This window comes from Erpetoichthys calabaricus, chromosome 7, assembly GCF_900747795.2.
Source record: "Erpetoichthys calabaricus chromosome 7, fErpCal1.3, whole genome shotgun sequence".
NCBI classification, from domain to species: domain Eukaryota; kingdom Metazoa; phylum Chordata; class Cladistia; order Polypteriformes; family Polypteridae; genus Erpetoichthys; species Erpetoichthys calabaricus.
In genome coordinates this window covers 193,323,717-193,350,903 of record NC_041400.2, presented here as the reverse complement: position 1 = coordinate 193,350,903, position 27,187 = coordinate 193,323,717, and the positions used below count along the sequence as shown (strand labels likewise).

The window sequence follows — 27,187 nt, the reverse complement described above, 5'->3', positions numbered from 1 at the left end:
TCTTGTGCAATAGTTTTTCTTGTGCAATAAGGTATTTTGTTGAACTAGCTACGGTGCATAATTATGTATTGATGGGTGAACACTTCCTGAAAGACACAGTTCTCCAAATGGGGTGGGTTTAAGGATACGACTGTAGGTGAATGAAAAGATGGAACTCTGGAGAGGGCAACATACAATTGTCTGTGACTAAAAACTGGAGGACCGCCGTCGCGCCTCCACCTCCCAGAGCGAGGGACGGGGCAGGATGGCGCTCGGGCGCGGAGGGCGGAACGAGGGGAGAGGGGAAGGACGCCCATTCCGCCCCCTCCGTCCCGGCCCCCCCGCCATTCTAGTCTGCTGATTTCTTAGTCATCTCTTAGTCATCGTTCAGAACGCACTGCCTGCTCATGTGCCCGCCCCCAACTCCTCACCTGAGTCACTTTTGTCTGTGTACAGTCCACATGCACCTGTGAGTCACGTCTTTGCGGTTCTGGCTGCCTTTCTATATATAATCCACCAAGTCACCCGACCATAGTAGTAGTGAGGGGGGGTGTGTACAAAGGGCAGGGACTTAATGAGTGCGAGTGTATACCCACACTTACTGGGAATTCCTCGTTCGTGGGGAACAATTGCAAGCCCCGGTCTCCATCACGAATAGGGTTCAACGGCTTACCCACGCCTCTTGGCGCCGGGTAGACACACGTTGATCCATTCAGTGTAGTGCGCGTGCAGTACCGGACAATCCGAGGGCATCACAGACCTGTTATTGCTCAATCTCACGTCCCTCTAAGAAGTTGGACGCCGACTGCTCGGGGGTCACGTAACTATTTAGCAGGAGGGAGTCTCGTTCATTATTGGAATTAACCAGCCAAATCGGTCCACCAACTAAGAACGGCCATGCACCACCACCCACAGAATCGAGAAAGAGCTATCAATCTGTCAATCCTCTCCATGTCCAGGCCAGGTGAGATTTCCCGTGTTGAGTCAAATTAAGTGAAAGGCTCCACACCTGGTGGTGTCCTTCCATCAATTCCTTTAAGTTTCAGCTTTGCAACCATACTCCCCCCGGAACCCAAAGACTTTGGTTACCCTGTTGGCTGCCCGGCGGGTCATGGGAGTAATGCTGCCGAATCGCCAGTCGGCGTCATTTATGGTCTGAACTACGACGGTATGTGATCGTCTTCGAACCTCCGACTTTCGTTCTTAATGAAAACATTCTTGGCAAATGCTTTCGCTCTCGCTCGAATTGTTGGCGGCCGTGGCTCTGTCGTGCGTGTGCCATGGTTGGCTGCTTAGTGAATTGTTGTTGGATGGGGCTCTGTCTTGCGTGCGTCTTGCTTGCCATGGACTTAGTGAATTCTTAGAGTTGGTGGGCATGGCTCTGTGAGTTGTCGTCGTATCCCATGGTCTTAGAGTTGGTGGGCGGGGCTCGGTGAGTTGGCAGGCGGGGCACTGTCTTGCGTCTTACCTGCCCATGGTCAGCTGCTTTAGTGAATTATATATATAGATGTTTGTGTTCTACCTTATTTCTTCTTATCCTTTCCTATCCTTTTGTAATTATATTTATTTATATTTTGACACTGCAGGGACTGCACCTAACTTTGTTGTATTTGTTACAGTGACAATAAAGATATTCTGATTCTTCTAATTTAGTTTAGATCAAAAGTTCCAAAGTTACTAAAGGTACACATAGGGCAAGAGAGAGCAAACATTTTATAACCAGTAACAGCGCACTGCACGATAACGCTCAGTGAATACACTTGACTTACAGTTTTCCTCCTCTTTCTCTGTACGTTTAGCATTCGCTTGCTCAGAGGTTGATGCGCTTACTGCTTCCTGAGCAGTTCTTCTTTTCTCCACCCTAGCAGCCCGCTTCTTCTCTTCTTTTGTTGGCATCTTTTCACGTTAAAACTGATTAAGTCTGTTTTTGTATTGCAATTACTTACGTTTTCTTTAATTTTACACTTAAGCTGGCAGAAGGTGGGCGGGATGAGAATGGCGCCTGTATGCATGCGCCATACGGCTGCCCTGCTGTCCGCTGCCTGGAGTTGATTCTACAAAAAAATACAATTAAAATAAAAACAGGAATAACCTTGGAGGTCAATCATCACCCCGAAAGTGGATAGTAGACATCACATATTGCATGTGTACCGAATTTCAGGTCAATAGGTCAAACAGTTTGTGAGCTACAGGTGATTTAAAATCCTGGACAGACAAATGGACAGCCACGGTAGCATATTATATAGAAAGATTATCGTATTACCAGTCTGCAACAGGCACCTCGGCAATTTTCTTTATATATTGACAATGGAGGTCAGGCATAAGTCATTGTGGACTATGATGTTTGTGGATGACATTATGATCCGTATTGAGAGTAGACAACAGGTTGAGACGAACCTCGAGAGGTGGAGGTACGCACTGGAGAGTAGGGGATTGAAAGTCAGTATTGTAAGATGGAGTACATGTGTGTGAATGAGAGGGAAGGTAGTGGAAGGGTGCGACCGCAAAAAGCAGAGGTGGTGATGGTGGATGACTTTAAATACTTGAGTCCAATAGTCGAAAGTAACATCATGTGAAGAAGAGAGGTTTAAGAAGATGAAGAAGAGAGTGCAGGCAGGGTGGACTGGGTGGAGAAGAGTGGCAGTCGCCTCCTAGCACACTCACTGAATGCATCACTGATCTTAAGCTATGGATGGAAAATCACTTTCTCAAACTTAATGCCAATAAAACTGAAGTGTTACTGGTAGGTCCAAAATCCCAGCTTTCTAAGGCATTCAATTTCTCTGTTTCTGTTGATGGTCCACTTGTCAAACCTGCTCCTGTTGTCAGAAATCTTGGTGTTTTGTTTGATTCATCACTTAACTTTGAGTTACGCATTAGGTCTCTTTCCAAAATTTCATTCAATCATCTCCGTAACATTGCCCGCCTCCGTCCATTTCTGTCCTTGTCTGATGCTCAAACTTGTGGTTCATTGTTTCATAATGTCTCGTATTGATTACTGTAATTCCCTCTTCATTGGCCTCCCTGCAAAATCTATACAGAAGCTACCGTATATTCAGAACTCTGCAGCTACAGTCCTCACCCACACAAAGCGTTTTTCTCACATCTCTCCAGTTCTCTCCCAGCTTCACTGGTTACCGGTTCCATCAAGGATTAAATTCAAGATTCTGCTTCTCACCTTCAAAGCCCTACATAACCTTGCCCCCCTCTACCTCACTCAGCTCCTTACACTCCTTGTCGCTCTCTCAGGTCCTCGAGCAGTAATCTCCTTACTGTCCCACGCACCAGACTCTCCACCTTAGGAGGCAGGTCCTTCGGTACTATAGCACCTCAACTCTGGAACTCTCTTCCTCAGCCTCTTCGAGATTACTCCTGTTTCTGCACTTTTAAATCGCAACTCAAAACTTTCCTCTTCTACGAACTTTAATCATCTGTGTAATTTTTTTTTTCTCTGTATGTAAAGCGACCTTGGGTTTGTGAAAGGCGCTCAATAAATGTAACCTATTATTATTATTATAGAGGAGTACCTGCAAGAGTGAAAGGGAAAAGCTGTAAAATGATAGTGAGACCAGCTGTGTTGTATGGTTTGGAGACGGTGGCACTGATGAAAAGACAGGAGGCAGGGCTGGAAGATGCTATGATTTTTGCTTGGAGTAACGAGGTTAGACAAGATTAGGAATGAGTATATAACCGGGACAACACGGGTACAACAGTTTTGTGACCACATGAGAGAGGACAGATTGAGATGATTTATGCACGTGCAGAAGAGTGATGCGGGGTACATCAGGAAAAGCATGCTGAGGATGGAACTGCCAGGCAAATGGAAAAAAGGAAGGCCAAAGAGGAGGTTTATGGATGTGGTGAGGGGAGGACACGAAGGCAGTCGGTGTGGCAGAAAATGATGTAAAAGACAGGGATAGATGGAGACGGATGATCTACTGTGGCAACCCCTAAATGAGAGCAGCCGAAAGAAGAAGAACAAGAAGAAGATTGATACTGGAGGTCAGACTAAGCTAAAAGATACACAGAAGCAGTTACATTTTCTGTATAAATCAAACAAGGACAATAAAGTCATTTCACATATCACTTTTTACAGACAACATTATTACAATGTAAGATCACAAAATCAATAGCATATAAGGTAAATGACAGGGACATACTTATGAATAGACAAGTTAGTGCATTTATATTAATGACTGATAGACAGCACAGGAACATCAACATTATTTCAATAAAGTCTGTAGTAAAAGAAATAATAGATCTAATTTACTGGAGAAAAAGGAGATGGGTCTTCAGACAAGATAAGAATAATATGATGAGAGCTTGTGGGCAAAGCCAGACAGTTCAGTGCCTTTCAGTAGGAGCCACAAAGCTTAATGAGTGTGTGTATAACTTAGTTTTAAGATTACAAACAGCGTGGTGTCTGACGTTGTATGTTGTAACTAATCGGGGACCTCCAGGTGTTTATTGTCTTCGGGGATGCTGCTTACTGGAGTTTTTGTTTTCCTCTCCTACACCATCATCTGACCATAGCTCAACAATTAATTAGTGGACAGATATTGTTAGGTTCCATTTATGATAATTATTTTTAATCTATTGTGATTTCCTTTCTGTTTAAACACTTCTGTGTCTTTGTGTGTAATCATTTTGTAATAAATTAAAGCAAATGGTGATTGCATTCACTACACTTTTGGCACGCAGACTTATTCTGTTAAATTGGAAGAATCCTAACTCTCCTCTGATAAGTCAGTGGGAAACCAATGTTTTATATTATTTGAAATTGGAAAAAATCTAATTCTCAGTTAGAGGATCTGTACAAAATATTTTCAAAACCTGACAGATTCTGATCAATATTATTTTAGAATAAGAGAAATAACTATTACCGCATTTAATTCCCTTCTCCATCTCTTATTTACATATATAATTATTTCTCCCTTTCCTTTGCTTAATGTTGTCTTATTAAAAAGCCCTAACCCTAATTCTCCTTTAGCTAAGCTCTCCTTCTGAGGGGTGGGGTTTAATTTGTCTTTAATTTGTTTGGTTACAAATTGATCTATTTGTATGGAATGATTACAATAAAAATTAATAAAATAAATTAAATTTACCTGTAAACTTGTTACAGCACAGTGAGCTTGTACTTGGTGAAGAGTGCTATAGAAAAATAAACTAAATTGTATTGAATTGAGAGTTTTATCAAAGCTGATAAAATTCATATTTTGCGATTACAGATTACCAGACCTTTTGAACAGAATTTTATGTCAGATAAGATGTAGAATCAATTGAGTGGTACTACAGTGCATCCGGAAAGTATTCACAGCGTGTCACTTTCTCCACATTTTGTTATGTTACAGCCTTATTCCAAAATGGATTAAATTCATTTTTTTCCTCAGAATTCTACACACAACACCCCATAATGACAACGTGAAAAAAGTTTACTTCAGGTTTTTGCAAATTTATTAAAAATAAAAAAATTGAGAAAGCACATGTCCATAAGTATTCACAGCCTTTGCCATGAAGCTCAAAATTGAGCTCAGGTCCATCCTGTTTCCCCCGATCATCCTTGAGATGTTTCTCCAGCTTCATTGGAGTCCACCTGTGGTAAATTCAGTTGACTGGACATGATTTGGAAAGGCACACACCTGTCTATAGAAGGTCCCACAGTTGACAGTTCATGTCAGAGCACAAACTAAGCATGAAGTCAAAGGAATTGTCTGTAGACCTCCAAGACAGGATTGTCTCGAGGCACAAATCTGGGGAAGGTTACAGAAAAATGTCTGCTGCTTTGAAGGTCCCAATGAGCACAGTGGCCTCCATCATCCGCAAGTGGAAGAAGTTCGAAACCACCAGGACTCTTACTAGAGCTGGCCGGCCATCTAAACTGAGCGATTGGGGTAGAAGGGCCTTAGTCAGGGAGGTGACCAAGAACCCGATAGTCACTCTGTCAGAGCTCCAGAGGTCCTCTGTGGAGAGAGCAGAACCTTCCAGAAGGACAACCATCTCTGCAGCAATCCACCAATCAGGCCTGTATGGTAGAGTGGCCAGATGGAAGCCACTCCTTAGTAAAAGGCACATGGCAGCCCGCCTGGAGTTTGCCAAAAGGTACCTGAAGGACTCTCAGACCATGAGAAAGAAAATTCTCTGGTCTAATGAGACAAAGATTGAACTCTTTGGTGTGAATGCCAGGTGTCACGTTTGGAGGAAACCAGGCACCTCTCATCACCAGGCCAATACCATCCCTACAGTGAAGCATGGTGGTAGCAGCATCATGCTGTGGAGATGATTTTCAGCTGTAGGAACTGTGAGACTAGTCAGGATAAAGGGAAAGATGACTGCAGCAATGTACAGAGACATCCTGGATGAAAACCTGCTCCAGAGCGCTCTTGACCTCAGACTGGGGCGACGGTTCATTTTTCAGCAGGACAACGACCCTAAGCACACAGCCAAGATATCAAAGGAGTGGCTTCAGGACAACTCTGTGAATGTCCTTGAGTGGCCCAGCCAGAGCTCAGACTTGAATCCCATTGAACATCTCTGGAGAGATCTTAAAATGGCTGTGCACCGACGCTTCCCATCCAACCTGATGGAGCTTGAGAGGTGCTGCAAAGAGGAATGGGCCAAACTGGCCAAGGATAGGTGTGCCAAGCTTGTGGCATCATATTCAAAAAGACTTGAGGCTGTAATTCCTGCCAAAGGGGCATCGACAAAGTATTGAGCAAAGGCTGTGAATACTTATAGACATGGGATTTCTCAGTTTTTTTATTTTTAATAAATTTGCAAAAATCTCAAGTAAACCTTTTTCACGTTGTCATTATGGGGTGTTGTGTGTAGAATTCTGAGGAAAAAAATGAATTTAATCCATTTTGGAATAAGGCTGTAACATAACAAAATGTGGACAAAGTGATGAAGCGCTGGGAATACTTTCCAGATGCACTGTAATGTGATTGAATTGGACTAAGGCTGGACTTTGGCAACGAAGTGCTTAATCCTGTTATGATCTGCCAATGCTTTATGTGGCATTACCAATGCAAAAATCTGTGGCCATCACATGGCTTTCTGCAAATTTTTGAAATTAGTATATTATAAAGAGTGTTCCTTGATTCAAAATCAGAGGCATGAAAGAGCTAACCCCCTTCGCTTCCATCATGCACCTGGGATGCTCTTGGTGCACATCTAACTCATAAACTGAAGTTGTCAACTTCAGAACTTGAAGTAGGAAAAATAAATAAATAGGCATAAAAGCAAATCAAGGTTTTAGTTGCCATGACTGCCACGATTAAAAAATTTTGAATGTTAAAAGGTCAAAGTTCGAGCTTTGGACTGAGCTCTAAACTCACAATAGTCTTTCTAAATGTGTTTGTCACATTTTGTGAACTTCTGAGCAGTGGATTTAGCTGTTGTTACTATCTGCTTTAAAAACTAACAAGTACAAGTTATTCATGAAATTTCATAAGGACTGACCCATGCGTTCTTGAGTGTCCACAAAATTTTTACAAATGAAACTTTCCAGAAATGCATCTTTCCACGAAAAACCAATGTGATGTCAATGTTTTTATAATAAGAATATCTTCTTTTATGTTTGAAATATAAATAAAAATATTTATATATCAGAATTTTTCAGTAACACCAATGGACAATAGGGTTTGACTTTTTGATGATATATCTCTCTATTATATAAAACAATCCTTTGACGTGACGAGACTTTTTGGAAGAGAGATTTTTTTTCAAGTCCTGTGAGACAAAGCTTTTGCCTTGAGATTTTTTTTCAAGTCACGCCCTCCTCTCAAAGAATTTCAAACAAGACCACGGTCCTCTCCACTGTCATTCGTGTGAATGCTTTTGTCAGGCACACTTCCTGTACTCTCACCTCTTATACATTTTAACGTTTTCCTCACTTTAAGTTCCCATTTAAAGAAGTCCAAATCTTATTGAAGAATTTCATCACGAAGGGTTATCAACATAAAAAATGAGTGCACGCGCAATCCTGGCGCTGAGAAACGAGGAAGTCAAACAAATTAACGCCAAAAATGTCAATCGTTTACACATCAAATTGGTTAAATGCATTCAAAAATGTGGAACAGTTACACAGCAAATTGGTTAAATGCGTATCAATAGACTATGCTGAAACAGTTGGTGGTGATCGTGTGGAAGATGAAATCAACAACCTACAATATCACAAAGAATATCTACAACCATTAACAACGTCCGGTCTTACAACACACAAATTACTGTAGAAAGAAGGATTAATCCAAGAAAGGTAATGTAGTAGATCTTCAGGGGATAACATTAGACAACAAAGGAGATATTGATATGCCATTCGTATTAAAACGTTAACAGTTTCCCGTCAGAATAGCTTTTGCAAAGACAATTAATAAATCTCAGAGTCAAACATTCAAAAAGTTGTTTTATTTAATAGAGAGAAAGAAATGAAATTCAATCACAGGCAGTTAATATGTTGCATTGATGCATTTGTAACAATTCCCATGATATTAAAAATCTGTTTAAATTGCACATCTGCATCCCCATATGCAAGTGGCAGAACCACAAAAAGGCTAACGTGTAGTGCAGGCACGGAAGTTGGCGAGCGAAGTGAGCAGAAGGCAAAGCCCCCTATTTGACAAATAAAATGTAGCTGGTATACTAAAGATAATTTTGTGCTTGGATGAGGCATTCTAAAAAGAAAGCCTTTCTAAAATACATACAGATTACACATTTTGTGTGGCTTTTTAAACCAAGGATGGTACACACATACTGTATGCTGTGCACTGCAGTTTTGGAAAGTGAACACATGTAGGATTGGCAAACAAATTTGCCACCTACTCATTTAAAGCTAGTAAATTCAGTTTCACTCTCGTTTTGACAGTACATGTATAACTGGTTTGCCATTCTCATGTGTGATGCTAAGCGTGCTGCTACGATGAGGATGATTTGACTAAAACTAGAAACTTTTTCTCACCACATTTAGGAAACACAAGAGTCATCTGTGTTTTTCACTCTAATTTCAATTGTACTTGGGAACAATACATGAAGAACACATACCAGACACTAAAATTACATTGGATAAGTGCAAGTTTTTAAACAATGTGCAAAGCACATGTATGTTTTTTGCTAACATACTGTTAAGCATGTTTCATTTAAGATGTTAAAAATCAGAGAAGGAGCTGATCTCACCCAGCTTCCATCATGCTCTTTATTAACCCTTAACCCATGAATTGAACTTGTCAAGTTCAAAACATGATGTAGAAAAAAAATTATAAAGTCCAAAAATTCTAATCAATGTTTTAGCTGACACAACTACTGAGATTACAAAATTTTGAACTTTAAAAGCTCTTAAGTTCAAGCTTTGGACTGAACTCTAAACTCACAATGCTATTTCTTTTAAAGACCTAAATGTGTTTGCCCCATTTTGTGAACTTTAGAGCAGTGGATTTAGTATCTGCTTTAAAAACTAACAATTGCAGTTGTCCACAATATTTCATAAGGATTGACCCATGCATTCTTGAGTGTCCACAAAATGTTACCCACAGAAACACTTTCTAAAAGTTTGTTTTTCCTACTTTTTTCTTACCACATTTAGAAAATACAAGGTAATCGTGTATTTTTTCATTTCAATTTTAATTGTACTTGGAAGTAGTACATGTGAGTGAAGAACACACGCTAAATACTAAAATTATAGTTGCTTAAGATTCCTACCATCTGAAGACTGCGATTTGTTTAAGCACTTTGAGCTACTTTTTTGTATGAAAATGTGCTATATAAATAAATGTTGCCAGACATTTCATTGTGGGGAACCCAGGAATATGCCCAGTCTTGATCTGGCACACACACACTCACACACAGAGACACTCCGTTAGTGGGACAATGAATGGATATATAACAATGAAACATATTAATCAAATAATGAAAAAGATCATACAATATAATCCAAAGCCATGTACACAACGGCCGTCCGTACCCAGCTCCCCAACAACGGTAATAAATTACAACACTAACAGCAAACAATACACAGTAACAACAATGTCCAAAACAGTCCAGCATAGCAGGGGTAGTTGATGATGGATGTGTGATTGAAACACCCTGTCCCTGTGAACAACTTTCTGAAAGCAATATAAAGTTTTATCCTACCAGGTTCCTGATGCGGTATGGGTTTTTAAAGGGATTGAGAGTGTATCCAATCAGTACAAACTCGCACAGACAGACAGGCACCAGACAGCACATACATCCAGACAGAAACTGTAATCCAAGGTGGTCAAATCGTAATCCAGTTATGTGTATGAGGCATACTAACAAATACAGGGTGGTCCAGATCTAATTTAGCAATTATGCAATTTTCATTATGCTATAATTTATTAAATTTATTACATAGTGAATTCACAAAAAATTATTTTTGTTGCTGATAGATGGCAGCACCTGCCCTGCATTCGTTTATTGCAAGATATTTCGAACAATTCTTTTGTCTTGCATTGTTTTCCTGCATTGCATTAAAAGTTGCATAATTAGATCTGGACCACCCTATACATAGATAATCACGATCCCCCAGCATCTTTTAGGTTCCTTTGAGAAAGGTCCACCTGATAAATCTTCTTCGCCAGAAGCCCTGTACACCACAAAGCTGTCCAACAGCGTTATTCCACCAGGGCTTCTGGGAGATATAGGACATTTTAAGTAGTGCTGCTACAGACTGAGCGCAACTTTTTAAACAACGTGCTGTGATAAGTAGCCTGGACACAGACAGACGGACACCATTCTTAAGTCCACCACACGTTTATTGTGCATAATTTACAGTCCAATAAAGTGCACAACCCAGTGCCTCAAGCACCAAACTCCCCCAAAGTCCAGACCTCTCTCAGTCTCTGCCTGCTCTTCAGCCGCCTCCACTCTCCTGCACACAAACCTTGTCCACTCCTCACCCGACTCCAGTCCTTCTTTGCAGGGAGGCGGCCCCTTTTATAAGTGCCCGGATGGGCTCCAGGTGATCCCGACACTCCCTAGACACTCCCCTGTGTGGTGGAAGTGCCTGCTGTGTTCCCGGAAGCCCTCCGGGTGTTCCCAGTCTTCTTTCCCCCAGCACTTCCTGGTGTGGTGGAAGTGTTGGGGTTCCGGGTCCTTCGGGCATGGGGGTGCCCCCTGGCGGAGACCACGGGCCCCTACAGGGTTGGGCTTCCAAGCCCTGCACCCGTGGCCCCCAGAGGAACCAGGGCGGTCGCCCTCTCGTGGTCTGGAGGAGGCATGAGCCCTCCTCCTATCTTCCTGGGCAACCCGGCTGGGTGCCACCCCCAGCCGTCTGCCACAGTGCCAAACACATGTATTTTTTGCTAAAATATTGTTAAACATTTTTAACAATGGTTGAGGAGTGTTTGAATTGAAGATCCACCTCTCCCCCTTATTCATTGATCAGGAGTCCTGTCTTCCAAAGTGTGATTCTGTGTGATGGGGCTTCCAGTTTGTGAACTATTTTTATTTTGGGCAGCAATTTATTTAACATTATTTTAGTAAAAAATACATGCATTCTGTACATTGTAAGCTTATGACCGAAGGACTTAACGTGTAGATTTTGCTACACAAGTAGCACAAGATTTTTTCCATGAACTTTTTCATATCGTTTGCTATTGTCCAGTATTGATCACAATTCTGATAATTCAATATGAGTATTGATTGGCCCCTGTTCTGTTAGAAACGTTATGTCTGTTCTTCACAAAAACGTGAATTTAAATTTTTTTCTTGGCCAGCACTGTAAACTACACGGGGAAAGCAACATATAAAAAATGCCATCTTTGGATGGAGTATTACTTTAATATAAAAAATCATGACATCCTAAATTTGTTGATGATGATGGAAAGTAAAATTAAAAACTCCAATTTCTGTAACAAAATTAACCTCAGTGGGATCTGCTGTTGGTAATAATGAAAAGTTAACTGTTTTGATGATGTTAGCCAACTAGTTGGCACCCACCCAGTGGCGTAGCTCGAGTTCGTGCCACTCGGGGCGGGGCTTCAATTTGCCGCCCTCCAACGTATCTGAATATGTTAACCTATTTAAATAGAAAATTAAAATGATGTATAGAGAAAAATTAAGATACATTTTGCATAGATTTATTTATATATAGAGAAACAGCAATATTCTTTTCACATATAATTATTTATAAGCATCAACTAGACAAGAATATAGTACACACACACTGATAAGCCGTGTTCTGATTATTAGTTTAATATAATTACGCTACGAAAACCAGAACCGGTGTAGTGTACAAGTGATAGGTGGGGATGAGCAAGAAAACATTTGGATTGTTAACGAAACGAAATTATACATTGTGAATTAGTTGTTTATCTTCCTAGAAATTATTTTCGGTGTAATGTTTATTTTTGTTATCGCCTCATAGGTCCTCACAGGTGGCGCAGTGGTAGTGCTGCTGCTTTGCAATAAGGAGACTGTGGAAGATTGTGGGTTCGCTTCCCGGTTCCTCCCTGTGTGGATAGCGCTTTGAGTACTGAGAAAAGCGCTATATAAATGTAATGAATTATTATTATTATAAATATCAACTGCCATGTCTGATGCCGTCACAGAAGGACCATCTGAAAATGATTTTTGAAGCATTTGTGGATGAAAATCAGAGAATTTGACTTTTTTAATTCATGAGTGATATTTTTCTGAACCCTGCTGCTTACGCGTGAAGTGTTCTGAGCCTTTTGGCCAATAATGCCGCCCCCAAAAATGTGCCGCCCGGGGTGGACCGCCCCCTCCGCCCGCCCCTAGCTATGCCACTGCACCCACCCTCCTTTTCCTTCAATATTATAGATAGCTGAAAAGTTCAATGGGAAGTAGGATGAATTCTATTGTATTTCTAGGCAACCAGTATAAAGTTGCATCTATTAATTATAGCTACAAATGTAGGTACTGTAGCTAAGAAGTACAGGCGCTATTTGATTTATGTATGTCAACTTTACATAATAGTATATGGAATCATCAAGTATCATTTTAGGACATCAGATGATAAATTGAATGGAAATAGTAAAAGCCACTATTAATAATAATGTGTAGAGTACAAGACCAAGGAGATTATGCTGAAGCTTTATAACACACTTGTGAGGCCTTGTCTGGAATACTGTGTACAGTTTGGTCTCCAGGCTACAAAATGGACATTGAAGCACTAGAAAAAGTCCAGAGAAGAGCAGCTAGGCTGATTCCAGGACTACAGGGAATGAATTATGAGGGAAGATTAAAAGAGCTGAGCCTTTTCAGTTTTGGCAAAAGAAGATTATGAGGTGACATGACGAACGTGTTTAAAATTATGATGGGAATCTTATAATCTAAAATGACCCAGTTATTCAGTGAAGGTTAAAACTCCCCTTCTTATTCTCTCTCAAATAGTGCATTGCTTTAAATTGAGTCCTCACTAAAGTGAACAGAGTCCGAGCTTTACTGGGAATACAATATGCCAAAATGGTCAATTATCAGCTTTGATGTCAATATTGAGAACAATGCAACACACCTGATATTGGCAAGCAGAACATGACATATCAAATTTGTAATTCGTATATAAATCTTATCAGTCCTGTCAAATTCTGATTTTATTGTTAAAAGTAAAGAATTTTTAACTGTGACTAAGCTGTTAAAGGGTAGTAGCACTTCTTCATTGTCAGGGATTTTCATAAAAGCATTTATAATAACAATGTAATTAGGCAGAATTGGTTTGGTTTTTCCAGTTGGTTCTGCTGCCACAAGATGAAATTAAATGTTTTCTTCAGAGATTTCTTATTTGTCCAATTATCAATTGTAATAAATATAACTTAAGTATTGTTTATCTTTTCATGAAGTTGGTTTTGCAGTCAAGAGTGGGTCTTCTGTGCCATTTTCTTGTACTGTTTAAAATTTGCAGACTATGCTATCCAGTAAAACAGCAAATTTTTTTGTCTATTATTTTATTCGACATTCTAATATAATATTTATAAAATGATCTGAATTAGCCTCATAGCACAGGGGCAAGTAATGTATTTTGGCAGACTCCATTGCAAGCAGTTATTATTCTCTCCATGTTGCTCCTCTTTTATAGGAACTTGTGATGCTGCTGCACAAAGCATTGGAGGCTACACAGCAGGAGAAAAGGGCCTGCAAGAAATTTCTGACCACCCCATTGGAAGAGGACCGTTTAGAATTCGTGAGGCATAAGGAAAGGTGTATGGCTGATCTGACTATGCGCCTGGAAGCACAAATGAATAAAAACAAGGAACTGAAGCAGAGTCTGGCAATGAGAGACAGCCATGTGGTAGAACTGCAAGAACATGTTCAACTGCTCATGCAGAAGAATGACGCCAAGCAGCAAGTCATTTTGAAGCTGTCTGAGCAGTTGTCCAGTTTTATTGCTCATCCACTAAATACAGTCTGTGACACCGTGGAGGCAGACACTTTACGAAATATACAAGAAAAGATTGAACACCTTGAGGTAATTGCTGTAACTACTGTATGTGATACTCACAATGTGTAATCTTGCTATTGAAGACATTTTATGAAGAAGAGTTTCTTAGACTAATTATGACTTTTCTGTTTAGCAGAGGGATCACAGACAAACACTCTGAAGGGTATAAATGTAACAGATATACCCATCCATGTTTAATACACTACTGTAGATACTCGCGTATAAGTCGACAAATTTATGCCTTAAAATTCATTCACAAAAAACAGGGTCGACTTATCCGTGGGGCAACACAATTGTCCATAGAATTTGACATTGTACACTCAACGCTTCACGGTGTTAAGTCACCGGTCATCTGCCGTTTCCCATGGTCTTTGGAATAATTATAAGCCAGCAATACTATTGCTAATTAGCTAGTTTTTTTCTAATTTCATTAAATAATTCTTTAAACTGTGAAATACTTGAATTTGAGCATTAGCTTTTGCAGGTTTTAGATAACAAACATACCATTAGCTGCCACGTGCAACCAGATTTGGAATCAAAAGAACCAAGGCAACACACGCTATCAATGCAATGCAAGCGCAGCCCGCGATTCAAAAAATTTCTCTGCCTACCTGTTTGTCTCGTCTGACAGTAGCGGAAAAGCAGCATCAGGAGAGAGCAGCCTGAAGTAGTCCAGCAGCGGGTGATCTGTCGTGTCCAACAGCAAGCTATGCTGTCTTGTGAAGTCCGGTAGCCAGTTCGGCTCCCACGGATCGATGTCTGGGTATTCCTCCCATGCGAACCTTGCCATAGGTGCATCGGCTGCGCGAATGCGTTCAGCTGGCAGCCGATCAGCTGGCGCGGCATCGGCTGGTGTCCGATCAGCTGATGCCGGCTTCTCACTCTTTTGCTCGATTCCTGATCACTGTCAATAAAATCTGATTCTGAAAAATCAGAGTCCGACTCAGCGATAATGTGCAAAACATCGTCTGCCGAGTGTTTTCTTTTCTGCACTCGCTTTGTTCCCTTGTGACATAACGACGCCATCTTGCCTTTGTTTACATTTGTTTACATTTCGCAACTCACGCACACGCAAGGATTAGTTGCCGAGTCAGCGAGTCTAGCATTTCTCCAAGCACAGAGGGAATACCTGTGACGTGACAGTGAGTTTTGTTGCCATTAACAGCTGATTGTCTCCCTCTATCTCTGATAGCTGTCAAGTTTTACCCTCGACTTATACGTGGGTCATAACAAATTTCATTATTTTCAGCTTAAAAATACACTCGACTTATCTGCGAGATCGACTAATACGCGAATATCTACGGTAATTTACTTTGGGATTGCCCAGAACTGGTAAATGTCCCAACAATACTAGGCACAAGACAGGAACCAATCCTAGATTAAGTGCCATTTCATCTCACATCACAACTTGCCCACCCCAAATGTATAGCTGCCCCATAACCTGTACCTCTGTGGAATGCTCTGGGAGAATATTCAGACTTTATACCAGCAATAATTAGGCTGAAATTTAAACCCAGAGATATGAGGCAGTAGAGCTTATGGTATGGTTTAAGCTTCCACTGCTATGCCGATGACACACGACTTTTTGTAAGTGTTGATGCAACTGCAACATCTTCAACTATTGCACTGACTGACTGCATTCAGGAAATCAATCATTGGATGACAGATCATTTTTTTACAACTCAATCCTGATAAAACAGAAATCTTCTTAGTTGGTACCAAATCTGTCCTCTCTATCTTTTGTGGGCTAAAAATTGACGTCGATGGGATCCTGGTTGAACCCTCAGCATCAGTCCGTAATTTGGGTGTCATCTTTGCTCAGCTTCTTACTTTTCAACCACAGATTAGCTCAATATTACAGAGAGCCTTTTTTCATCTTCGTGACATTGCTCATCTGCATTCTTTCCTCAGTGTGAAAGATACTGAAACACTCATTCACACTTTCATCACTACCCGTCTGGACTATTGCAATGCTTTGTTTTATGACCTCCCGACTAAATATATCAATAGATTACAATATGTTCAGAATTCTGCTGCTTGTTTACTTACACACACTAAAAAATCTGCTTACATCACTCCTGTCCTCTATGATTTACATTGGTTACCAGTTTCTTCAAGAATCGAATATAAAATTATTCTTTTCACCTTTAAAGCCCTTCATGGTTTAGCCCCTCATTATCTGTCTGAGCTGCTGCTATCTTACACTCCTGCCCGTTCATTAAGATCATCGGACAGGTTAGTAACGACGGGTGGCAGAGCTTTTCAATGTGATAGCCCCTAAAATTTGGAATTCTCTTCCTCTCAGCCTTCGCAAGGAAAAATCTATTATTCATTTCAAACTCCTTTTAAAAATACATCTTTTCAGTGAGTATTATTCATTTTCTTGTATGTACCTTCTACTGCCTTGTTAATGTGTGTATTGAATTGTAAAGTGTCCTTGAGCATATGAAAGGCGCTGCATAAATAAAGCTTATTATTATTATTATTATTACCATAGTTCTATTACAGCTATACTGTAATAGATATTCTTCTTCTTCTTCTTTCGGCTGCTCCCATTAGGGGTTGCCACAGTGGATCATCTTCTTCCATATCTTTGTGTCCTCTGCATCTTGTTCTATTACACCCGTCACCTGCGTGTCCTCTCTTACCACATCCATAAACCTCCTCTTAGGCCTTCCTCTTCTCCTCATACCTGTCAGCTCTATCCTTAGCACCCTTCTCTCAGTATACCCAACATCTCTCCTCTGCACATGGCCAAACCAACGCAATCTCACCTCTCTGACTTCTGTGTATTTATAGAATACATGTGTGTGAATGAGAGGGAGGTCAGTGGAGTGGTGAGGATGCAGGGGGTAGAGTTGGTGAAGGTGGATGAGTTTAAATACTTGGGATCAACAGTACAGAGTAATGGGGATTGTGGAAGAGAGGTGAAAAAGAGAGTGCAGGCAGGGTGGAAAGGGTGGAGAAGAGTGTCAGGAGTGAAATGTGACAGACGGGTATCAGCAAGAGTGAAAGGGAAGGTCTACAGGACGGTAGTGAGACCAGCTATGTTATATGGGTTGGAGACAGTGGCACAGGAGACAGAGCTGGAGGTGGCAGAGTTAAAGATGCTAAGATTTGCATTGGGTGTGACGAGGATGGACGGGATTAGAAATGAGGACATTAGAGGGTCGGCTCAAGTTGGATGGTTGGGAGACAAAGTCAGAGAGGCGAGATTGCGTTGGTTTGGACATGTGCAGAGGGGAGATGCTGAGTATGTTTGGATAAGGATGCTAAGGATAGAGCTGTCAGGGAAGAGGAAAAGAGGAAGGCCTAAGAGAAGGCTTATGGATGTGGTGAGAGAGGACATGCAGGTGATGGATGTAACAGAACAAGATGCAGAGGACAGAAAGATATGGAAGAAGATGATCCGCTGTGGCAACCCCTAACGGGAGTAGCCGAAAGAAGAAGAAGAAGATGCTATGATTTTTGCTCTGAGTAATGAGGTTAGACAGGATAAGGACAAACCAGATGTGATGGTTTGTTGACCAAGTGAGAGATGCTAGATTGAGATGGCTTGGGCTCATGCAGAAGATAGATGAGGGGTACATTGAGAAAAGAATATTGAGGATGGAACTGCCAGGCAAGAGGATAAGAGGAAGGCCAAAGAGGAAGTTTATTGATGTGGTGAGCGAGGACATGAAAGCAATGGTTGTGGAAGGAAATGATGTAAAAAACAGGGATAGATGGAGACAGATTATCCACTGTGGCAACCCCTTAATGGGAGCAGAAGAAAGAAGAAGTAGAAGACATAGCTAGCAAACAAGTTTAACATACTACTTTAATTACAAAGAGTTTTGGGAAACCACCTTTCTTGCAATGAATGTACTTAAGGTACGAGTTAACATCATTCTTAGTGCTGCAAAACTTTCGGGAAGCCCACACCTGACTCATTCTTACTGTGTGTTAAATGTGCATGTTTATTGTGGCCAAATTAAAAAAAAATATAAGGTCTTTTTTTGTTGACTTTTACAGTGCTAAGTTATGTTATTGCTTTGATTGACAATGTTACTACAAAAGTGGATATTCAGTTTTTGACTGCACCCAGAGACGGATATCCTTTCAACAGAAGTTCTGCCCTGTGCACACTGCTGCTGCTGCTGCCCTCACGCTTTCCCAAAATATCTAGCAGGAAGGAAAAATCATACGGGTGCTATTCATTTGACAATAGAAATGTCCTAAAAAAAAAAAAATATGTGACAAAAATGATACTGAATTCTGTAACTGTGGTGAGCTCCAACAGTGCCTTTCAGTAGACCTTAGTGTTCTTCTTCTCTATTTCTATCACTTGCCTTTATGTTCCAAACTCAGAGTTCCCTGCCAACAAACCTCTCTCACCTCACCTTCTTATGTAACACACTACCATAGATATTGTCACTTAGGCAGCTTTATACTCAACCTGGAGCAAGTCCATGAACCACTTCCTGATAGGAACACTGCCAGGAAACTGTAGACCTCCCTCTGTTATGTTACCGCCAAGGTTTGTTCCCTGACTCATGTTTATTTTGTTTTGTTGTTATTTGTCATTTTTGAATTATTTTCTCTATATTTTGTTTTTATGTAATGTTTGTGAATAGTATTATGTTTGGTATTTAATATTTATGTGTATTGTATGCAAATTTGAATGCACTCCTTATTTTCTCTGGGTGGAACCACAAGAGGTGGGCCACCATTCTGTCACTGCTAAGGTACTATCTTCAGCCTATATATTCTAGACTGGAGCAGAGTTCCTTAGAGGTCCTTAGAGGAATTTGTGGAGTTAAAATGGTGTTGTGAGTATTGTACTCAAAATTGTTTTGCAGTTGTTTTGAGAGTTAATCTATTGGATTGTGGATTTGAACTGGTTCTCTTTGATTTGCCTTTTTAGTCCAGTCCTTTTGCCTTTTCTCCATTTTTTTGTTCCCTTTTTGGTTATAGATGTCTATGCAAAAGGATGAAGGTCCAAGTCTTTAGAGTCTTGGTGCTTCCTGTCTTGCTGTATGGTTGCGAGACATGGATGCTATCCAGTGACCTGAGACGAAGACTGGACTCCTTTTTACTGTGTCCATCCATCCATCCATCCATTATCCAACCTGCTATATCCTAACTACAGGGTCAAGGTCGGTCTGCTGGAGCCAATCCCAGCCAACACAGGGCGCAAGGCAAGAAACAAACCCCGGGCAGGGTTCCAGCCCACCACAGGGCACCCACACACCAGGGACAATTTAGGATTGCCAGTCCACCTAATCTGCATGTCTTTGGACTGTGATAGGAAACCTTTTTACTGTGTCTCTTCAGAAAATCCTAGGGTGTCGCTGGTTTGACTTTGTGTTGCTCATGGAGTCCCGAATGAGGCACATTACCTGCATTGTGAGGGAGCGTCAGTTACGGCACTACAGCCATATGGTGTGTTTCCCCGAGGGTGATGCAACTTGTAAGATCCTCATTGTTGGAAACCCGAGTGGCTGGACCAGGCCAAGGGGTCGCCCACGTAACACCTGGCTGCGGCAGATAGAGGGTCATTTCCAGAGGGTGGGACTGGATTGTATGTCTGCCTGGGGGTTGCCAACCCGGATCCTGAGTTGTTTCGTCGTGTAGTGGGTGGGGCAACGCACTGTACCAGTGCATGCTCCCCAACTTGACTTGACTTGACTTTTTGTTTATAATAATTAAATGCTTCCTTTTTTCACATAGTCATTCAAGCCATGGGTTTTATGATTTACCCTCTCTCTAAAAGAACATTTTCAGGCATTTTCATCATTTTCTTTTTCGTAACTTTTAAACTCTGAACTTCACTTTGGGCTGTGTAGACCGAAGCCTGCCTGCTGAGTTTGGGGTAAGGCTGTCTTAGACAATGACAGACAGTGAGGCCTATCTCTACAACAACAACAACAACATTTATTTCTATAGCACATTTTCATACAAAAAGTAGCTCAAAGTGCTTTACATAATGAAGAAAAGAAAAATAAAAGACAAAATAAGAAATTAAAATAAGACAACATTAGTTAACATAGAAAAGGAGTAAGGTCCGATGGCCAGGGTGGACAGAAAAAACAAAAAAAAAACTCTAGATGGCTGGAGAAAAAAATTAATTCTGCAGGGTTTCCAGGCCACGAGACTGCCCAGTCCCCTCTGGGCATTCTACCTAACATAAATGAAATAGTCCTCTTTGTAGTTTGGGTTCTCACGGAGTTACTTGATGCTGATAGTCATACAGACTTCTGGCTTTTAATCCATCCATCATTGTTGGAACATCATGGTACTTTGAGTAGATGGGGACACCGGAAAAGGAAACAGAAGAGAGAGTAGGGGTTAGTACAGATTTTAGAGCCACCATGAATAGTTATTATAATGAATTGGATATACAGAGTATCAGGATTTAAATTACAGTGAAGTTATGAGAAGGCCATGTTAAAGTAATGTGTTTTCAGCAGTTTTTTTAAAGTGCTCCACTGTATTAGCCTGGCGAATTCCTACTGGCAGGCTATTCCAGATTTTAGGTGCATAACAGCAGAAGGCCGCCCGCCTCACCACTTCTTTTAAGTTTTGCTCTTGGAATTCTAAGGAGACACTCAGTTGAGGATCTGAGGTTACGATTTGGAATATAAGGTTTCAGACATTCCGATATATAAGATGGGGCGAGATTATTTAAGGCTTTATAAACCATAAGCAGAATTTTAAAGTCAATCCTGAATGACACAGGTAACCAGCGTAGTGACATCAAAACTGGAGAACTCAGATTTTCTTTTCCTGGTTAGGATTCTAGCAGCTGCATTCTGTACTCGTTGCAAACGATTGATGTCTTTTTTGGGTAGTCCTGAGAGGATTGCGTTACAGTAATCTAGTCGACTGAAAACAAAAGCGTGAAGTAATTTCTCAGCATCTTTCAATGATATAAGAGGTCTAACTTTTGCTATGTTTCTTAAGTGAAAAAATGCTGTCCTAGTTATCTGATTAATATGCGATTTAAAATTTAGATTACAGTCATCAGTTACCCCTAAGCTTTTAACCTCCATCTTGACTTTTAATCCTAATGCATCCAGTTTATTTCTAATAGCCTCATTGTATCCATTATTGCCAATCACTAAGATTTCAGTTTTCTCTTTATTTAACTTGAGAAAGTTACTATTCATCCATTCTGAGATACAAGTTAGACATTGTGTTAGTGAATCAAGAGAATCGGGGTCATCAGGAGCTATTGATAAATACAGTTGTGTGTCATCAGCATAGCTGTGGTAGTTCACGTTGTGCCCTGAGATAATCTGACCTAACGGAAGCATGTAGATTGAGAAGATTTCTAGGAAGGTCATTAAATATCCTAATGTGATTTGTGGGTCTTTTGGATTGTTTTACCCCTTTTCGCCATCTGATAACACCCTCACAGAGCTGGTTCATACCTGAGCCCTAATGCATATTCAAAGGGCCAAACATCCTTGTTTCTGCTGCCTCAGCTGTTCCATATAACAGGATACAGGACTATACCCATAACAAATAGATAGATAGATACTTTATTAATCCCAAGGGGAAATTCACATACTCCAGTAGCAGCATACTGATACAAAAAAAAAAACAATATTAAATTAAAGAGTAATAAAAATTTAGGTAAAAACAGACATTAACTTTGAATAATGTTAATGTTTACTCCCCCCGGGTGGAATTGAATAGTCGCATAGTTTGAGGGAGGAATGATCTCCTCAGTCTGTCAGTGGAGCAGGATGGTGACAGCAGTCTGTCGCTGAAGCTGCTCCTCTGTCTGGAGATCCATTGTTCCTGTCTAGTGGTTTGAGGAAACTCACACAAGCTTCAGCCAACCACCATCACTCTCCATTAACTAGAGTAGTAGGTTTTTCCAATGTGTGGCCATTTTGCCCCTTACTGTTATGGAAAAGCATTCCTCCCTGTGCCTGGCTATAGCTCTCTCTGTCTCTGTCTGTCTGTCTCCCTCTCTCTCTTCCCCCTTTCTTTGTCTGTCTGGTGAATGCCAGTGCCTCTACAGTTATTCACCCACATTGGCACTGATCAGAGCTTTCCCTGGTGGGTTTAGCCAGCCCTGTCTCCTGTCTTGCCATATTCTTAGGCAATTGTACCCCTTGGATCCTCCTTGACAATCAAGCATTCCATCAAAATGTACAAAATAGTATCTCAATATGGAAATTTTAGTAATACGGATAGGCATTGTTTGGTAAAATAATCACTAGGGATGTCACAACTCAGATGGGCTACAGTTAACATATATTGTTACTTCCTTGGGTATCTTTTACACCTAATAATAATGATTTGGGTACAAAGCTGCATCAGAAAAAATGAAGTTCATGTTTACTTCTAAGCTAACAGTATAATGAGATCCTTACTTGCATATGTCTTCCACAAGCTAAACACATTATTGGTTAATTATAAGAGTTTTTTTTTTTTTACTAATACAGTTGCCTCAAAATCAGTAAAAAAGATTAACCGTGCATTTTTTTTGATTTTCATTAGGATTGCCTTGAAGCATACAAGCAGCAAAATAAGTTTTTAAACTGTGAAATACATCAGCTTACTAAGCTCTGGAGAAAAAGTTCTGAGGAAGAGAAAGGCCTGTTAATGAAGGTACTGTGCATTGTTAATTAGATCAATTAAAGAAAGAGAAGAACCCTCATTTTGCATTAGTCATTATCTTGGAAGTACATAAAATGGAGTTATATAAGGAACAGAAAAGTTCCCTCTGCAGTGTTTAGTGAGTACTCTGCACTTGTCTATACAGAGAGAATGAAAACATAGAAGTCAAATGAATCATGAGCTTTGAGAAAGCAGAAAAAAACCATTATTAACTGTAATGATTATAAGTATCCATCTATCCATCCATTATCCAAACTGCTATATCCTAACTACAGGGTTGCGGGGGTCTGCTGGAGCCAATCCCAGCCAACACAGGGCGCAAGGCAGGAAGCAGACCCCAGGCAGGGCGCCAGCCCACCGCAGATGATTATAAGTATTTTAACTCACAAAATACCAATATTTTGTATTAATCATGCTGCAGAGAACTATATGATTTTATATTTCTATATGATTTGATCTGCATTTAGGTAGGAAAGGAATTATGTTTATGCACAGGATATGAGACTGATTTAATTCTTCTGTGTGAAAGTGCTAACCTATTGATATTAACAGAACACCCTGTGATATTATAAATCAATGTGATTGTTTTCTTCACTCTTGCTTAAAAATATAAGACAAAAATGTCATTTATGAATTAATAAATAAGGATCTGCGGTGGGTTGGCACCCTTCCCGGGATTGTTTCCTGCCTTGTGCCCTGTGTTGGCTGGGATTGGCTCCAGCAGCCCCCCGTGACCCTGTGTTCGGATTCGGCGGGTTGGAAAATGGATGGATGGATAAATAAGGATTATTAATCTAATTAAACAAATATAATCTAATGAAGATATTAAAGTTATAAGAATGTAATCTCTTTATACTGTAACTAATGCAATGAACTTTAAGAAAACTGCTTAAAATGGGTCTGTGTGTGTGTACTGAGACGGGCACATTCTTTAGAAAATGAAAGTGCCTGATACTGCTTTGTTTTTCTGTACTCCTGTATGTCATAATTTAAGATGTAACCCTAATCTATGTACTGTATGACCTCAAAATGAACTGTTATGCTTTTTTCTGTTCTCTCTTTGGCTAATGAACAAGCCAGATGATAAAAGAGAGATCAGTTTTTCTTTTTCTCCAGTCTGCGCAAACTCAGAATAGTTGGTCTCTCTAACTCACCAAGAATAAATATTAAAGAAATTGCTTTTTATTTTAAATTGGTGTTTTTTCGACTTCAGTGCTCACAGTTTTGAAAAAGTACAACTAATATTCTCTCTTAGCGGAAGATATGCCATATAACTCCATTAAACATTCATTTTGTATGCAGTTTTTGATGATGTTGTAATTGCAGTATAATCACAGGCACTTCAGGATATTACAGTTGTGCAAGACAATTACCGTGTCTTCTGAACAACTGTTTAGCAATTTGTCCATCGTTAAGGACGTCTTCTGAAGTTAAGATATTTTACACTGAAAGACCTGAATGGTATACAGTAAGTAAAAGGAAATCTTAGACTTGAGACAAAATTGACTAAAGCATTGGCATTCTGAAAAGCATGAATAATTATAAATTAAAGCTTCATTTTGGAGTACCAGCATTTCAACTGATTTTCCTTCAAACCAATTTATTCATCAATAGCTAGTTCCTTTTTGAAGATGATGCCTTAATTGAGTGTTTTGTTATTATTTCTACATATGTTGTGCTACAGTCATATGAAAAAGTTTGGGAACCCCTCTTAATTCTTTGGATTTTTGTTTCTCATTGGCTGAGCTTTCAAAGTAGCAACTTCCTTTTAATATACGACATGCCTTATGGAAACAATAGGATTTCAGCAGTGACATTAAGTTTATTAGATTAACAGAAAATATGCAATATGCATCATAACAAAATTAGACAGGTGCATAAATGTGGGCCCCCCAACACAGATATGACATCAATACTTAGTTGAGCCTCCTCTAGACGCTGTCCTCCTATAGCCTTTGATGAGTGTCTGATTCTGGATGGAGGTATTGTTGACCATTCTTCATACAAAATCTCTCCAGTTCAGTTCAATTTGATGGCTACCGAATTTGATTGATCAAAATGTAACACTAGTTGGTATTATGAGTTTGATCAGTCAGTAACAGCGTGAACATTGCTGAAGAGGCACTTAATTTGAGCCAAGTGCCAAAAATATAGAATAACTACTGTGTTGCAACAGTGATATTTTAAACCTGCAGCAGGGGGAAATTATGCAATCATTCGTAGGCCTGCATTAGATACTCACATCCCTTAAGTTGAATGGTAGCATCTTACAATTAAAAATGAAATAATCAGATTACATTTCTGACACTACTGTGTTGTCTGATAAAAATACAGATCAACAAAATTAGCCTAAGCATATGAGGCAGACCCTGTATTCTGTACATTTACTAAGCACGTTTATAGGAACTTTGAAACATGCAAATGTCACATTACCATCTACAAACAGATTTGAAAAATTAACTTCACATACATTGAAACAATCGCTACGAGACATCTCAGCTCTCTCTACAATTCAACAAATCTTTATAGTTATGCCGTATATGATAAAAGTTGTACATACTTGATACATAGAACCTAGCCTACCTGCCTAGATTTTCTACAGATTTTGTGGTATGTGTACAAAAATGCAGATAAATCTGACTTGTAATAAATGTAACAGAGATGTAATAGAACCAGAATCTTGTGTTGACTTTTCTTCATCACAGTTGATACTACTACTACTATTATTATTATTATTATTATTATTATTAATATTTACCATGTAAATATTTAGAGTCCTCATTGTATTGTATTCAATTTTCAAATAACTCTCCATGTGTCCTCTGCTGCAGTGTGCTTATTTGGAAGCAAAGAACTGCCAAATAGAGAGCAAATACCTAGTGGTTCTACGCCAACTCCAAGAGAGTGCTGATTTGGATGTTAGTCATCAGAAGATGGTGAAAAGGCTCATTGATGATGCCCTTGAAGAAGACATGAAGGATGTCCTAAAGCTGAATCCAATCAGGTTGTGCAAGTTATGTTTTGCTTATATACATTTATTCAGTGGCACAGTTGTTACCCTCAAACTCCAGAGTTCAAGTCCTGGGCCCTGGACAGACTTTACATGGTGTTTACATGGATACATAATGGTTTTTATCCTGATCACAGGGATGTTCTTGTTAGTCTAAATGGTGACTAAATTGTTACAAGAACACATGTGTGTGGCTGGTTGTGTAAGTGTGCCCTGTGATGGACTGGAGCTCTGTCCGGGTTTTCTTGGGCCCCATGTGGCTCTGATTTGCATTAAGCCAGCTTGTAAATTTCTTCTTCTTTCTGCTGTTCCCGTTAGGGGTTGCCACAGCGGATCATCTTGTTCCATATCTTTCTGTCCTCTGTATCTTGTTCTGTTATACCCATCACCTGCATGTCCTCTCTTACCACATCCATAAACCTTCTCTTTTCCTCTTCCCTGACAGCTCTATCCTTAGTACCCTTCTCCCAATATAACCTTTACTCTCCTCTGCACAGGTCCAAAACAACGCAAACTCGTCTCTCTGACTTTGTCTCCCAACCGTCCAACTTGAGCTGACCCTCTAATGTCCTCATTTCTAATCCTGCCCATCCTCGTCACACCCAATGCAAATCTTAGCATCTTTAACTCTGCCACCCCCAGCTCTGTCTCCTGTTTTCTGGTCAGTGCCATCGTCTCCAACCCATATAACATAGCTGGTCTCACTGCCGTCCTGTAGACCTTCCCTTTCACTCTTGCAGATACCCGCCTGTCACAAATTACTCCTGACACTCTTCTCCACCCATTCCACCCTGCCTGCACTCTCTTTTTCACTTCTCTTCCACAGTCCCCATTACTCTGTACTGTTGATCCCAAGTACAGTATTTAAACTCATCCACCTTCGCCAACTCTACTCTCTGCATCCTCACCATTCCACTGACCTCCCTCTCATTCACACACATGTATTCTGTCTTGTTCCTACTGATCTTCATTCCTCTCCTCTCATATCTCCACCTCTCTAGGGTCTCCTCAACCTGCTCCCTACTATCGCTACAGATCACAATGTCATCAGCAAACATCATAGTCCATGGGGAGTCCTGTCTAATCTCGTCTATCCACCTGTCCATCACCATTGCAAATAAGAAAGGGCTCAGAGCTGATCCCTGATGTAATCCCACCTCTGTCACTCCTAC

At 40.3% G+C, this 27,187-nt stretch overlaps 1 protein-coding gene across 1 annotated transcript in view; it reads left to right on the top strand.

The window, feature by feature from the left end:
• tbc1d2 (TBC1 domain family, member 2) overlaps window positions 1-27,187 on the top strand; it is a 175,744-nt gene that overhangs the window by 107,644 nt on the left and 40,913 nt on the right. Inside the window, exons 7-9 of the mRNA XM_051929904.1 lie at window positions 14,027-14,416; window positions 22,886-22,996; window positions 25,837-26,009. Of these exons, the coding sequence (XP_051785864.1) occupies window positions 14,027-14,416; window positions 22,886-22,996; window positions 25,837-26,009 (674 nt within the window). The remainder of the gene's footprint in view (window positions 1-14,026; window positions 14,417-22,885; window positions 22,997-25,836; window positions 26,010-27,187) is intronic.